Source organism: Podarcis vaucheri (genome assembly GCF_965113315.1).
Source record: "Podarcis vaucheri genome assembly, chromosome: 9".
Lineage (NCBI taxonomy): Eukaryota > Metazoa > Chordata > Lepidosauria > Squamata > Lacertidae > Podarcis > Podarcis vaucheri.
The window spans coordinates 21,287,710-21,304,898 of NC_138767.1; the positions used below are offsets into that span (position 1 = coordinate 21,287,710).

The window sequence follows — 17,189 nt, forward strand, 5'->3', positions numbered from 1 at the left end:
GGCCTTTGTCTTTCCTATAGGAGGGCCTTGCCCGGATGTACGGAAAGGCACTGACTCATAATCCAGCCGGTAGCAGAGAGAAAAGGATCTCGCCCGCCACACACCCCGTTTCACTCCCCTCCGGGCAAAGGGAGGGAGCGGCAGCAGCAGCGGCAGGGCGGACTGTTGGCCACGGCCGGCGCGCGCCTGCGCGCCCTGGGCGCACGCACCCCGGAACCGTCCCCTGTGCCTCCGCCTCCTTTCGCTGCTTGCGAGTCAGGGCGCGGGCGCGGGCAAGCCTCCCTCTGCCTCCTCCAGCCCGGCAGCGCGCGCACGCACTGGCGTGCACACACACACACACATACACACACACACGCACACCCAGGCACGGCAGGAAAGGCAGCGAGCGCCCCGGCTGCCCCTGCCTCCTTCCTAGCCACCCGCCCCTCTGCTCTCCTGTCCGTGCGCCTCTTGGCCGCAGAGCAGCTGCACCGGCCTCGGGCCCCGCCTGTCCCTCCCTGGCCCCTGGGGAGGCGGCGAGAGCGAAGCAGCCCCGCAGTAGCCGGGTGGGGAGAAAGACTCTCTCTTCTCCCAGGAGCGCCTCCTCCTCCGCGCCCCATTTCTCTAGGCGGAAACATGGGTAAGTCACCTCAAACCTCCCCGGCGGGTCCCCTCGCAGGGCTCGCCAAAGGAAGCATCTCTTTGCGGGGAGGGAGGTCGGAGAGTTAAAGGGGCCCGTTGGCGAGAGGAGGGTCCCTCAGTCTTTGAGGGGTGGCCGGGGAAATGGGGCCGGGAGGTTGGAGGAAGTGGGGCGTTCTCCCAACGCCACCCCCTCCCAGGCTCTCCCCAGCGCACGCTGTGTGGCTTCTTAAGGTGCATCCTTTCCCCGTTGTCCTACCCCCCCCTCCACCACCATTATGGGCCACCACCCCATCTCCCCAGTTGGCTTCCCTCTTTCTCGCTCCGTGTCCTACAAGAGGGAGAAGGAAGCGGACTTCAGGCAACTTCCTCATCCGCACACAACCCGGGGATGGAGCTTGGGCTGGGTGCAATGTGCTTCTCTTCTCTTCTCTCTCTCTCTCTCTCTCCCCCCCCCCCCGCCTTTTCTAATTGATGCTTTCCACCTTCAGCCTCCCAGGGATGTTGCTGTCTTAGGGTACAGCAGGGATAGCGGATGTATAGGAAGCCCATGACGACACAGACTCGGTTCTGATCGAAGTCGTGACTGCCGGGATTGTTAAAATAAAAGTAGATGCTGGCTTGATTTAGGGTGGGTTGAAATGGATGTTGCCTTCAGTGCATTTCTTGGTCACACCAAATCTGTGTGCCTCGCAGTAAGGACCCCATTCTTAACTTAAAATGCACCAGCGGCCTTTCTTAAATATTAAGTTGATGCAGCTGTTGTGATGTTACCAGTAAATCAAGCAGCTTAATTAAGCTGAATATCAGTCTAATAAACTTAACCTCAGATAATTTGGCTTGGTATATCCACAGGCTGGCTTAGTTTCCTCAGTATCAGGTAAATTATCTACGGTGTGTGTTTTGTCACTGTGATAAAGCCAGACTTTGCAGTATCCTTTTAAATATATTCATAATTAATATATGTTACTTGATGCTCTCTTCTGTCTCTTGTAAATCATGGCTTTCTTGTGATGTAAGGCAAGCTGTAGACTTAAGGCTGCAATCTTGCATGAACCTACTTCTGAGGAGGCACACACAGGATTGCACTGTCATTTGGGAAAGTAGGATTAGCATAGAAATCTTCAGAAAACTGTGTTGGTCTTGAAAGTAGTGGGTGTTAACTTGCTCACTCAGCTTTTCTAAGGCCTGGCTCTCCAAACTGCTGATTGCATTGAAGATTTCCTTGGATGGTTTTACCAGCTGAGACATTTGTCTAAAAACATGATATGAGGTCATATGATGCAGCCACCTTGCTGAAGCTAAGCAGGACTAGGTCTGGCCTGTGCATGGATGGGAGTCTACCTGGGAATTCTGTGTATATTCCCTTGAGTTCCATGAGGAAAGAAAAACAGGATATAAATATACCAAATGAACCTACTGCTGCCTATGGCCCTACCTTGTTTTCAGACTAAAAGAAAACCATTATGTAGGGTATTATATATCCATTATTAATTTAAATATATAGAAGGGGGAAAGGAATTAACTAGCTAGTTACAATGGGGAAATACTAGTGTCATTGATCTATGGCAGAGATAGTGTTCAAATTGAAAGAACAGGTCAAGATTTGTTACCTTATTTTTTAATAAATAAAACACTGGCATATTTGTGTTGGTCATTGCTGGCACATAGACTGTTTCAAAGGTGGAAAGCATGTAGGAAAGACCTACCTCTTCTATTTTTAAAATAGAATATTTCTTGCCAGGTAATGTGTAGAGATGGTTACTACTTACAGCAAGCTACCAGGCGACTGGCTATTTGCAAGTCTGTATTAACCATAGCTCAGGGGAATTCTTGGGATATTTTCCAGAGCTTGAGCCTACAGAGGTGGTCTTGGTGTGATGAGGGATGGGATACTTGAGCATGCTAGCAAAGAGGATTGGGGAGGAATCCAAGTAAGGCAGCAAGCAGCAATTCAAGCAAGGCAAAAAGAGTGCAGAGTATACAGGAACCAGGCAGATATAATAGGGTAGAATTTGGTATAAAACACAGTAGGGCAGTACACCAGTACCCTCTCCCCTTTTGGGGGACTGCTTGACGGAACAGTGAGGTCATGGAAACTAAACTGGTTTCAATGGGTGCAACAGCTGGAGTCCAGGGTGCTCTTGAATTTCACCCAAGACAGAACCTGTGAAGGGAGGGGGAGGGGGAAAAAAAGAACCTGTGAAGGAACTCTGGCTCCCCCCCCTTTTTTTTTTGAGACAGAAGCATTTTCAGAATAGGACAACACATCGCGGCAGATTCTAGCTTCTGAAAATCCTGTGATTACATATCCATATTATAATTTTGTATAAATAAATAACAATATAGTATAGTGATCTTACCCTTCAGTTTTTAATAAAACCCAAAGGGAGGTTTGCATCAACAACCTAAGAAAGTTAGCAGCATGGGTAAGTTAAGAATAATTTAAAATCCTTTTAAATTACCAAACTTAAAACCATGGAGAGACCTGGTTTGAACAAAGACATTGGATTCTTATCTCATTATACATGACTTAGCCATTTTTCACCTTCTCACCCCTTGCCTTTTCCTGTAAGACCTATTGCAGTCGTTAAGAGTCGTCAACAGGCTCATCTCAGCTATCTGCCAATCTCCCATTCCCACCACCCTTCTGAGTAATACCCCTCCCCACCTTCTCTCTATATAGAAGGATCTGGCAACTTCTGTTTCAGTGTATCTGAAGAAGTGTGCATGCACACGAAAGCTCATACCAAGAACTAACTTAGTTGGTCTTTAAGGTGCTACTGGAAGGAAATTTTTTTAATTTTAAAATCCTGGGTAAATAAAAGATCTTCACTTGGTTCTACAAAATGAATGTGTCTGGTGTTGCAAGCAAGTTCTGATTTTTTTACTGCCTGCTGGCCAAAATGGAAACCGGGCATTCTTGGGGTACTCTAGAATTACATGCATACATAACGTACCCTATACGGGAAGTGAAATGCCAGTCACTTGCCATGCTGGGGTCTTGACAACTAGAGGTATGCATGCAAATGATCTGTGTCTGGCATGGCTAGCAGCAAGTAGTGAAAACTGTTCCAGAGGGTGTTGGAACCTATGCGGTGACATAGCCAGAGTGGCTGTACTTGGGAGGCTTCAAACTGGGTATGAATTAAGGTGTCAGACTGGCTTCTTGGTGCAAGCTAGTAGTGAACTGCAAAAAAGCTATTCTGGTATCTGAGATCCACTCACGAGATTTTTGACAGGAGTACAATGGATTCATCTGCTGTTCCCTGCCAAAATTTCACAGAGTGGAATCATTTTTCTGCTGCTCATCCTTAACGTAGGATTTGAGAGTGAGTCTGGATGCTGCTATAACATCATTGGTAACAATACAGTGTTCCCGAGGCTTTCTTTCCATGTGGGCACACGACTAAGGTTCTTTTGGCTGGCTGTTGGATCTTTTACTGCCCATACTTTCACGATTACATCATTCTTGTTGAGTAAGACCTTCCTGTAAGCTGTATATCTATACTAATGCGTATATTTAACAATGCCTCCTGTTTAAGTGGTTCGGTAACTTGTATCTGTCAAAATTGTGGGGTCTCTTGTCTTTCTCTTTTCCCCCCTCCTCATTACGTTTACCTACTTTGTATTGCAGTCTTAGGTATGCTTACTTGGAAGTTGGAGCCTTTGATTACAATGGGACATGCTTCCACCTAGGTGTGTTTAGAATGGCAGGCTTACATCAGGTTACCTGCCCTTCTTCCCTTCTACCTCGCTTTCTGCACCACTGTAAGTTTTTTTGGGAAATCTGCAAAGTTGCTGCACACAAAATCATGGTAACAGTTCTATTATTATGAGAGTTATTCTAAGGACATTGCATGTAGCACAGAAGTAGTGGCAGAATAAAAATTACCTTGTCATAGGAACACAGGAAGCTGCCTTTGATTGAATCATGTCTGTCTTTCTCTACATCAGGGTGGTCCAACTTTTCATACCAAGTGGGCCACAAGAGTACTTTGACACAGAACCCATGGGCTGCACACTGCCATGCCATGTGGAGGGGGGACGAGGAGTGAGCCCAAAATTTAACACACACACACACACACACCTGGCCCTCCTGCTTCCTCCCCAAAGCTGGCTAAGTGAGGTGCTGGCTTTGGGAAGGAGATGTGAGGCTCTGGCAGGGTCCTAGAGTCCCTCTTCCTCCTTTCCAAAGCTGGGAAAGCATTAACTAGGCTTTGGGAAGGAGACTGGATGACTCTAGGACCCTGTCAGAATTCCATGCCTCCTTCCCAAATCCCAGATCCTCACTTACTTGGCTTTGGGAAGGCCAGATGGCTGCAGGGGGCAGGGGCTGTCAAATATTGCCTCTCCTGAATTTCAGCTGGGCTTCCTAGCCCTACATAGAGAAGCCAGAATTGAACTCTGGGCCTTCTGCATTTGAAGCATCTGCTCTGGCACTGAGAAGGAGTTGGGAGAAGAACTTCATACAGCTATGAACAGAAGGGGTTGTGCACTGTTGGAAGACCACTGTAATCATGAAGGCTGCATCAAGGAAGCAGTGGTGCCGTGGAACGGAGAGCCCACGTAAAGGTTGGCTGTAGAGAAATGACTGCTTAGAAGCGGTCCCCCATCCTTGTCCCCCCCCCCCCGCCACATCCTGGTTTTTGCATAACGTACACACATCGTGATTTGCGATATACGGCCAGGTCAAAAATCATGAAGCCGATATCACAATATGGACTTCAGGCTGGTTTTGAACAATACATTGTCCAGCCCTATTCCCAGCACACACAAACTCTTGGTTTTATTAGCAAAGCCAATGTAACCCCATCGGTCCTGTTATATTTCACTCCGGTTCCACAGCCATTGCACCACTTCCAGAAGGCTTATTTTCTGAAGTGTTGCTATTATGCATTTCATTGGGAGGGGAGGGGAGGAGGGAAGGGTTGAGTGAGAGGAGGGGTAAAGAGGACAGAAAAGGCCACTTCTTAGTTGGCTGTAGGTGGTTCTGCAAGCATCCCTGCTGTTACTGAGGAAGTCACCATAATCAAAGCTTGAGTGCCTGTACAGTTGGCCTCATTTTCTGTCAGCAGGGCACTCACCAAACTTTGCAGAACCATCTCTCTTTGAAGACAAGCCTTTCATAAGAACTATTTTTAAAAAAAAAAAACCTAGCAAATTGTAATGACTTTTCTGTGCTCAATAATTGTAGTATGAAGCTTTTGAGGTCTATGTAGCAGCTTTCATGTTAATCTTCTTCTCTGCTCTTTACAAGGTTTATTTTCTGCACTTTATAACAGTTGGAAAGCCTGAGAAATAATATATTGAGGGTGTTTTTTCCCTCCAGTACTAGATGTTCTTTGTGAGCTCCTACCCACTTGGTAAATCATGTCAAAGAATCAAACATTTGCTTCTCTGAGCACTAAATTGCTAAGTCAGTTTCATGATTAAATGTTTTGAATCTTCTACCCCTGAGAGGGTCATGTATGCAGTTGGGTTTCATATAGACCTTGTAAACATTAATGTTATAATCAAAAGATGTATGCCATCAATATATGTACATAGCAGTGTGTGGGAGCTCTGCAATTGTAATAGGTTGCCTGTCACTTACTTAAAGCAATTTTTCTGGAAGTGACTTTCTGAGGAACTGAGATTTTGTTTCTCTTGAAATTTTTGGCCTGAAAAATATTATCTATATATATATATTCAGAACTGTATTTCAATATGCCAATTTGTATGATTCATTGAATTCATTTGCAATTATTATACAATGTGACAAAGGTTGAATATCTTGCAGTTGGACTTAGGACAGATTTTCAAAAACAAAAACCACTCCGTTACCTTTGGTGAATTCAGGCTTCACAACAGAAGTTTCCATTCAGGCCATTAGTAGTACTCAAATACTTAATGGTTTCATGTGTAAATGGGCTAGCAGCTTTTATGGATGTGTTTTCATGCCTGTATCATATAGCATGGTATCCAGCATCAAATTAGCTGATGGAACAGGGCTTCCGCTGCACCCAGATGTGGGGTGGAGAGGAAGCAGGATGTTGCCCTCATGGATTAGACTATGTTGCAAAGTGTCTGCATCTGGTCTTTAACATGCTGGTTTGCTGGACATTTTATTAATTTTTTTATTGATGTTGGTGGAAATTTCATTACAAACTAGACTTCAGTAGACTCACTCTCCCCCCCCCCATGGATCATGTATTGTTCTGAACCCCTGGTCTACCTGGCAGCAAGTCAGTATGTCAAGTCCAACAAGACCAGGGTCAATCTGCCCAAGCAAAGTCAAAGGTCAGGAAACACAGTCCAGGGTCAATCCAAGTAGGCCAAGTCTGAAGTCCAGCAGTCAGGATCCAGTCAAATCCGAACCACAGTCCCATAGAGTCCACCAACAAGGCCACTTCAACAGACACAGCACCTCAGCTCTGGTTCCTTTTTCTACTTTGTTTGCTGATTGCAGCAACTGGGCTTGATGAGGCATGTAGCCCTCACCTGTCCTGAGCCTACTCCAGCTGAGGAATCACACCTCCCCTCCCAGAGCTAGCGAGCCCCACCTGGCCAACTAGGGAGCTGGACTGTGGGCCCTTGCCTACCTCAGCCTCCTAGAGCACCCCTGCCACTGCTCTCTACACCTCAGTGCCCACCATGGAGACAGGGGCCCCTCTGATGATGGGTCCTGCTGCTCTGGTTCCTGTGCATTGACCTCCATCCCCTCACCATCTTCCATCACTCTGTGAGTACTTTCTTCCTCATCCCCTGCTTGCCCTGAAGTGTCTCAGTCCCAGCTACTGCCATTGCTGGGATCCTCTTCCTTCTCCCCATTGTCCTGCCAGTTCATGACATGCATAAGCACTGGCCTATATGGTGGTAACAATGATAAAATATATTGTTTATGGGGGGAAGTGCAGGTAGGGGAAAGCATATTTCAGGAATAATAGCGTGCAATATACTGAGATTTCAGTTCTCGGGTTGCTTTGCTTTATATGGATTTAGGATCGTTGAGTTTTCAAATCTGTTAATAGCTTGGAGTTCCCTTTTTATGTGTTAAATACTTCTAGTCTAAAAATGTGTTAATAAAAAAATAGGACCTTGTCCATTGAGAAACCAAATTGGTGTCTCCATGGAGTGCCAAGGTCCCTGTCAAATGATCAGGCTTGTGAGGCATCAAAAAATCTATGCAACAAAGGCATTTGGGGCTACAGAGTATATTGTTATTTTTCTGTTTTGATATGATTGAAGATGCAATAGAAGTGCATCTTTTGTTGTATTGCTGTGTTCTTGGTTTTGGAGGCTTTGGGGCTGAAAATAGGATAATAAATAATTGTAGTTTAGAAAAACCGTGAGTGAGGGGCGTATAAATAACAGCTGATAAGGGTGCATAATGATATACAGTGTAGTAGAGAATATGGAAAGGGATAAATTTTAGAACCTTCATCATAATGCTAGAACTCGGGGCTATGTTGAGAGAATCAGGGTAGACAAACTTCTTCGCCCGGTGTGCAAACCAAGAAGCTTGCTCTGTCAGGACGTAGTGAGGCCCCATCAGCGTGGCTTCAAAAGAGGCCAATTTATGGAGGATAAGGCTACCAAGAGCTAGTGGACATGGTGGCTATGTTCTGCTTCCACTGTTGGAGGCAGGGTGCATAGGGGATGGGGCTTGTGCTGTTGTTGTCCAACCCTGCTTGAGGACTTCACACAAACATCTAGTTGGCCACTGTGATAACTGGATCCTGGACTAAATTGCCAGTTGGCATGATCCAGCAGGATTCTTAGTAACATGGTGTTGCAGACGATAATGATAAATGTTTCTGTTCTCCCATGATTGCGGGCGGGGGTGGGGGTGGAGACTGAAGCAAAAAAAGCAACTTGCTTAAGGGCACCTAGTGAGTTCATGGTTTAAATGGGCTTCATAGCTCATGTTTAGGGGCAACTCAACAAGGAATTTCTCCTTTGCAAGCCCCATTTGAAATGATTTATCAGTGATTTATGTACAAGTAGCAGCAGGGGAATCCTTAAAAATATTGTATCTTCCTCTGTATGCAAGGTGCTTTTTATTTGTATGCCATATTGATTTTGGTAGGATAATCTTTGTGGCTTAGATGATCTTGTAGTTGAAAGTATAACTCTTCACCTAAATCTTTCATTATTATTCTTCCAGCATGTAGCATCAGACACTCTAGGTTCAGCAGTAAACAGACATCAAGCAGTGATGTGGGTTTAATGAAAAAGATTCCAGAAATGTTCTGATGCCCTGGAAAGTGATCTAATCTAGTATATTTATTTTACTTTTGCTTAGTAAAGAAAGCTAGACACTTCAAAACTGCAATACTTGTCTAATACTGTATTTGCAAGTAATAATTTGTGATTTCTTTCCGAGGAAAAATAAAGCACTGGAATTTTTTCCTGTCCACATAGCTGACATCAACTTTATTGCACAAATGTTTTAAACAAGTTACTGGCTTGCTCTTTTCACCTACTGCAATGCAAAATTATTAGTCCTGACAGGGAAATGCTTCCATAGATAGCTCACTTCAACCTCTAACTCACTTACTTTACTTATATCTCTACATTTCATTCTTTAACACTCATTTAGCACTCTTAAGGCTTATTTCACTATAATTTTGTCAAACTTTCTCTGTATTCAAATAGACTTAAAACCTGAATATCTAACAAAACACAGTAACACCAACAGTATAATGCAGGTATATTAAGAACTTATTCATGAAAGTGCAGATGTAGTAGAAACTTGTATTATGTGTTTGAACTGCATGGGTTTTGAAAGGAATAGAATGACTCTGCATAAACTGTGGCTGAGGTGAACTGTAGCTCTTTGTTAACATTCTTATATAATTATTCTATACTTTTAATAATAAAAAAGATTTAAAAAATAACTTTCTGGAATAAAAGGAACCCAAAAGGTTTAACTGCCCACCTAAGTGCAAGCAGAGAAGAAACCTTATAGATTTTCCCAGGAGGAAAGCGTTGGGTCAAGATTTCCGAAACTTGGGTCTCTAGTTGGTTTTGGACTACAACTCCCAGTATCCCTAGCTAGCAGGACCAGTGGTCAGGAATGATGGGAATTGTAGTCCAAAAACAGCTGGAGACCGAAGTTTGGGAAACCCTGATCTAGGTGCTACCTTAAGGAAGACCTTGCCTTCAGTGCCCACTTTTAATACTTCTGACAAAGGTGGTATAAATGTAAACATGTGCCTTGCACCTCTGCAAATGTATTTTGTCCATAACTTTAGGAGATTTAACTTAGATATGTACTTTAAGCATTTATTCGAATCAAAATATGATCCTGCTTGTTTTTAAAAGTTGCTGTCCAGTTGACCTTGTAGCATGGCCAGCTAGTTCTATATGTAGCCGCATATTAGCATCTATACTGACTTCATTTTTTCACTGCTTTTTGCATGCTATGATTCCTTAAATAATAATTTGTTCTGCTTTTCTCCTGAACTATGCTGTTTGCTTCCTTCACACCCTATTGTAGATTGTTTGCTCCCAGGTTGTAAGATAAACGCAAGTGGTTGAACCAGGAATTTTCTTCCACAGAGTCAGAAGTAATTGATTGCTACTGCAGAGCTTGTCTTCCATTCTAAAATGGAAAAGTTACAAGAGATGCTGAGGGCCATTTCCAATATTATTCAACACCTCCATTCTAAATGTGTTTTGTTGGAAGGAAGTGCATTACTTTCAGGCAGGTGCAATTTAGGATCACAGCCAAAGGTATTTGATAAACAGCACAGCATTAAAAAAAATCTCAAAGTGGCTTAGAATTAAAAACAAACCACAGTCCAAGAAACACTGTGAATTCATTAACATCTCAAAAATAACACCGTGATAGCACAATGGGAAAAAAGAACCATAGCAAGCAATGTTAAGAATGAGGATACCAAAATCAAACCATACCTGTAAAAAGTTCCCATACTTCTTCCCAGATAAACATTTTTATTATATTTTAATGTTTTAGGTAAGCTGCTTTGATTCCCCCCCCCCCTCAGGGTGGAATATAAATAACAGTAAATAAGTTAGGTGAATATTGTCTAGCTCTCAGCCCAATATCCACTGAGAAGAAAGATCTGTGGAAATTTCTCTGAACAACACGAAGAAATGCGCTGCATTGTCTGTTGTCTTTCTTTGTCATAGGGATAATTAGAAGGAACTAGAAGAAGGGTCATGGAAGGGAGGTTTGTCTGAGAATCTAGCAAGATGCTTGACATGATGGTTGCCACACACCATTGACAACATAGGGTAGTTCTTATAGGAAAGTGTCCATTTTAGCTGGATACATGATGGTGCCACCTTCCTCCAAACATCTCCCCTCCCATTCTCATTTCATGGACCTCATGACATTCCATCATAAACCCTAGGCTGGCTTCCTGTCCACTTTCAGATCTTGCACAGATTCCATTCAGGGTTTCGTTTTTCTTAATCAAAAATAGTGATTGCACTCTCTAAAAAACAAAAACCCACTACAAATTTTTGAATTCGTTTATTTATTTATTTTGTATACCAACCTAAGATCAGGGTGGTTCACAACTTAAAATCACAGTATTATTTTAAAGGAAATACTGTGCATAATAAAGACAAATCGCCCCTTCTGTTGCACATTTAAAAGGGCATCAGATGTCAATCAACGAAAAGCATGGTTAACGAGGAACATTTCCGCCTGGCGCCTAAAGGTGTATAATGTAGGTGCCAGCTTAACCTCTCTGGGGAGAGCATTCCACAAACGGGGAGGTCTGATCGTTTTCCACATTTATTTTTCCATCTATAAGATGCCCCCATGTATAAGACGTCCCCAATTTTTGGACATTATTTTTTAGGGGGGAAACCTAGTCTTATACATGGAAAAAGACGGTATATATTTTTTGAAAGTAGAAACACTGATACTCTCTGAATCACCTGAAAAGGCCTTGTGGTAGCTTTTAGTTCTGCAGTGTATTGGTTTAAATGGTTTAAATTGGGTTACCTTCACATGAGCAATGGTCTTTATTTAGATGTTATTAAACGAATGCTTTTCGGTACTGTCTGGTACATACTCTTGTACTTTTATGTTTTGTAACACAGATTTTGGATTCTGCAAAATCCCTACAGTTCTATCCCAGCGTTTTCTGTGGTGAACCCATAGCAAGAATAGACATGGCTTAGTACAGGAGTGTCCAGCATGGTGTCCTTTAGATGAAGTTGGGTTCCCAATTCCCATCACCCCCAGCCAGCAGGGGCAATGGAGAGGGATAGTGGGAGTTGTAGTCCCAACAACATCTGGAGGGCACCAATTACTAGAAACATTTTAAATACCACATGAACTATATGACCATGTGATATTCCTGCTTAAATCCCTATGCTGGCTTCCTGTCTTCCCCAAGTTTTGTTCTGTTTTGTTTTTTGTTATTTTCCTTCAAAACCCTCTATGGCCCTGTTTCCCCCGTGACTTTTCTTCCTCCAGCGGTGCTGCAGTCAGCCACCCAAATGTTTGCTATATCCTCTGATTTACTAATCTGAAGATTTATACTCCACCTTTCAATCACATGATTCTCAAGGCAATCTATGACTAATTGTTAATAACACAACCCCTTCCGGAAACTCACATATCCCCTGTAGTAGTCCTTTGGCTGGTAGATGGACCCAATTCACACTTCCTTTCAGTTCTTCAGTCCCAGGTCAGCTAGGAGTGGGGGCCAGGTGTGTGGGTTTTTTAGCAAGGAGGTGGGAAGCAAACTCCCCACAGCTTCATCTTCTCGGTGCAATAGGTGTGTCCAATGGATGACTCTCTCTTATTGACCCTGATGCCTGGAGCTGCTTCTCACAATCCCCCCTCAATTCTCCTTCACCTAATTTCATCAAACCCTTCCTCAAAATCCACCTTTTCTTTGATGCTTTTGGCAGAAGTGCTTACCCTTCAAACTCTACTGTAACCAAGGCTGTGTATAACTGAAATTCTTGCCATTTTTTGGCGTGTTTTTGCTTTGTGTACTCCTTCCCCTCTCCTGTTGTCTTCTTTTGTGTTGATTTCTTGTTTTTTTAAAAGCTGCCTCTCGTAATTTATAAAGTGCTGTGTCTGTGGATGATGCTATATGAATAAATAAAATAATGGAATCGGTTTGGTCTCCATTGGGGAAGAAGCAAGAGAGAGCAAATGGAATAAGAGAGCAAAGTTGTGGTGATATAGAAAGGAGACGAGAAACAACAGTGTAAAGGAAATTTGCTGCCAAGGCTTGACAACCATATGTCAGGAGTGCTCTGATGGTGTTTCCTGCTTGGCAGGGGGTTGGACTCGATGGCCCTTGTGGTCTCTTCCAACTCTATGATTCTAGGATTCTATGTTGTTGGAAAGAAATCTAATGGGCAAATGGTTTAGTGGAGCAATGAAAGAACACAGTACGCTTAAATAAAAGCTGAAAGATAAATTAAAGTTATGGAGGATTCTGGTACACTAGCTAGAACACGTACTCTCTCTGCCTCTTGAGTAAAATTAGGACACCTTGGTAGAGAGGTAACCGTGTAACACATAGACCTATGGAGCAGTAGTTCAGTACATTCATTTTTATAGCAGTTCCTTCCTGTGTCCCTCATAAAAAATACCTTGGTAATGCCAAATGAAATGGTAAGTTGTTTTCATACATAAGAGCATGTGACAACATTCAAGAAAGGGAAAGCCATTTTTGTGTACCCGTGTATATTACAATAGCCAATAGTTCCTGGAAATTAACTTCTTAAATAGGTTGAGAATGGTTGTTTGCAGGGGTTGGGTCAAATTCGCCTCCCCGTTTCTCCTGTGACCACCATGTGAAGCCAGGTTGCAGCCGTGCCGCTACAGAAATCCCCCCAGGTGGCTGTTTGTGTCACTCCCCAAACTATTAACACCTCCTAAATTCAAAAGTAGGGACAGTGATTGTCCAATACAAGAATATACGAACTAACCCTAATAATCAGTAGTAATGATATTTAACCAATAATAACAATAATTATTTATTATTTATATTTATACAATAATTTAAATGTCTACTTAGAAGTAAGTCTTATTGAGCTCAGTGAGGCTTATCCACAGGTAAGTGGATATAGAATCCTAGCCCAATACTGTGCTATTGTAGAAGTTACCTGTAAGTAATGCCTTAGTATACATTAGAGATTTTTCTGGCATTGTATTAATGCTTGTTTAAAAATAGAAAAACTCTTGCGTGAAGGATGATGGTGGGACCATATGTCCTACAGGTGCTGTTATTTTTGTGTATTTTTCAGTGTGTCTCTCTTTTAAAAAAACAACACCATTGTAACTATAAATAAAAACAGTTTTAGCAATTTTATACCTGGCGGGGGGAGGGCGGCAGCGTTGTAGGTTCTTCCAGTTGGGATGCACACTTCAGAAAAGGAAATAGCAATAGACTTCTCTCTACATCATGCCCACTGTTCTACCTGTAGATTGCGAGACCTTACCTGGGATCTTCTGCCTGTGAAGCTCGGAGTCTGCCACTGAGCTACTATGCTTGTGTATATTTGAGTAGAATATAAGCATAAGAGTCTTTTCTTGTACAGGGGCTGGAAAGAAGAAGAAGAAGAGTTTGGATTTGATATCCCGCTTTATCACTACCCTAGGGAGTCTCAAAGCGGTAAAAGAAAGAAAAAGACTCTCAGAAATGGGAGGTGGGGGTGGCAGATGCTTGTGAAATCTACCCAGTTGGAGAAGCACTACTGCTGCCTCTTTAAGAGAAGATGCCTTAGCAGAAATTCCTACACAGGTAGAATTCCATTAGTATTTGCAAATGCAATTCTAGTCTTTTGGTGGCAGTTTATCCTCTTTTAAAAGGCCTCAAACCACCATTTTCTGTGCACATAGAGCTCTCCCATTCACATCAATGGCAAGGCAACTGCATTTCCAGCTCCTTATTAGTTGTGTTCATTAGCTGCCTCTAATGCATGTGAGTGGAAAGGGAAATCTTTAATATGAAAAGGAGTTATGTGTGGTTAGTGAGGATCACTTGCAGAACTCTGAATTGTGTTGGGTTTTTTATATGCAGTATAAGAGATAACTGCTCGCTTTTGTTCGAAATAGGGTAAAAGTGCTGCAGTTGAGGCCAGGGAACTGAGTTTTAAAAACCCAAAACATAAATAATGAAAATAGAATTTTCCTTTTCCAATGTCACAAACTCCTAATTTTCAGCTTTGCAGTAAATTAATATATTGCAGGCCAATTCTGTGCATGTTTACTTAGAAATTATTTCCGTTGTGCTCAGTGGGGCCACTCGCAGATAACTGCATCTGTATTGGAACTAACTTAAACTGTGTATATATGGAATTGTTTTTAAATATTTGTATTGTTTTTATAGGTTGAAATGTTTTTATTGGTGTATATAAGGAATTGTTTGTGTACTTTTCTCATTCTGTTTGTTTTATAATTGTATATTTTACAACTGTAACCCAGCCTTGGGCTTAACGGTAAAGGTCAGGTAGGAAATAAACTAAATAAGCATGTATATGTTTGTAGATGGGATAGGATGAATCTGGAGGTTTTAGAATGAAAGTGTGTAAACTCCCTGGTAAATTATTACTCTATTTTGAAGAACTCATATTAAAACCTAGAGACTTCCAATACATCTTACAGCGTATTTAACAATGAAGACATCTCTGGGTTTACTTTATGGTGTACAGAAGCCTTATGCAATTTTAATTAGTTCTCTCATGCACAGGTAAGAACCCTTCAAAATCAGAATGCATAGAAGGAGTATATTGTCAGATTAATAATACAAGACTCAGCCATGCTATCTGATTTAGTCAGAACTCTTTATTGATTTTAACAGAGAACTTGCTTAAAAATCAATGGTGTTGTATGGACCTTTGGTAATTTTTCTCTGAAAAAAAATGCCACAAATTTAGCACAAAGAACACCTTAGAAATATTTCTACAGACCGTAATGGAAAGAAATATACAGTACAATAGTCGGTTGATATCTGCCTGTCTCAGGAGACAATGAAATAATAATAATAATAATAATAATAATAATAATAATAATAATAATAATAATAATATACCCTGCCCATATGCTTGGCTTGCCCTAGCTTTTCTGGGTGGCTTCCAGCAAAAATACAGAGGGAAAGGAAAAGAGTGAGGAAGAAGGGGGGGGGGGGAATCAAACATTAAAAACTTCCCTATACAGGGCTGCTTACAGATGGCTTCTAAAAGTTCTATAGTTACTTATTAACTGACATATCCTTGACATCTGCCGGGAGGGTGTCCCACAGGGTGGATGTGACTTCTGAAAAGGCCTTCTGTCTGGTTCCCTGTAATTTTTCTTCTCACAGTGAGGCAAGTGATAGAAGGCTCTCAGAGCTAGATCTCAGTGTCCAGGATGAACGATGGAGGTGGAGATGCTCCTTCAGGTTTACAGAGTGCGCATTTGGGAGTGTAGTGAAACCATTGGAGAGCTACAGATGGGGCGTTAGGGAAGGGGCAGTATTGACTGCTGGGGGACATGTGATGCTTCTTCTGGGGTGGTATGACCACCTTTGGTCCCCACTCTCACCTGTGGCTCCTAGAACTTGGCAGCAGCCACACCCCGGAAAGGCCTTTGACTGGCTGGCTAAACAGTACAATAGCATAGATACATGCATTTATTTTGGTGTGTCATCTTAAAAGTGCTGATGATATGTTTCTGTTCTGAGAAAACAGAATAAGAAGCATGATATATATATATATATATATATATATATATATATATATATATATATATATGCTTTCGTAGATTTTCACGGGTACAGGAATGCAGGTTTTGGTGTCTTCGGGTGTCTTCCCGTGTAAGAGTCGGGGTGTCTGTGCGTTTCTTTTTGGATTAGCTTCGTAACCCTGTTTTTCTGGTATCCATTGGCGATTAACACATTTGAGAGATTCTGTAACTCAGTTGTCAAGTGGTCTTTGTCAGCCAGGCGTTTGGTTCTGGAGATGAGAGTCTTGGCTACGGAGTTTATTTGTGCAGGGTGGTGGTGTGATTGTGCATGTAAGTAGCGGTTGGTGTGTGTTTTTTTCCGGTAGATAGTGTGTCCTAGGGAGCCATCAGGTTTTTTGTAGATTAGGACGTCAAGAAAGGGCAGTTGGTTGTTGTCTTCTATTTCAGACCAATAGTCTGAAATAGACCAATAGTCAGCTCCATAGGCTCACCTCTACAAAATCTCGCTAAATTTCTCGCTAAGCAACTTCAGCCCTATGCAGAATCCATCGCTTCACACGTTACTAACTCCTTCCAGTTCATTGAAACAATAAAGAAGCAATACCTACATCCCGATGACCTACTTGTGAGCTTCGATGTTGTATCTCTCTTCACTCAAGTGCCCATTAATGAAGCCTTGACAGCCATTCAAAACAAATACAACCCCCCCAAATACATCCTGGACCTGACCAACCACTGCCTAACCAACACGTACTTCATCCACAATGGACAAAGATACAAACAGATAGAAGGAGCACCTATGGGATCACCCCTCTCACCGGTCATCGCAAATTTGTACATGGAACACTTTGAAACCAATGCTTTAGACAAGTCAGAACACAAACCCAAACTTTGGCTCAGATATGTTGACGACACC

The 17,189-nt window shown here is 42.5% G+C and overlaps 1 protein-coding gene across 4 annotated transcripts in view; it reads left to right on the forward strand.

The window, feature by feature from the left end:
* The first annotated feature begins 266 nt into the window (after nucleotides 1–266).
* The window catches only part of RAP1GDS1 (Rap1 GTPase-GDP dissociation stimulator 1), a 97,295-nt gene continuing 80,372 nt past the window's right edge, over nucleotides 267–17,189 (forward strand). For 2 of the 4 annotated variants that reach the window (XM_082238431.1, XM_082238432.1), the window contains exon 1: nucleotides 270–619. In XM_082238431.1, the coding sequence (XP_082094557.1) occupies nucleotides 616–619 (4 nt within the window). In that variant the 5' untranslated portion in view covers nucleotides 270–615. Of the gene's footprint in view, nucleotides 620–17,189 lie in introns of all 4 variants that reach the window. The other 2 variants (XM_082238433.1, XM_082238434.1) reach the window with 2 other exon arrangements.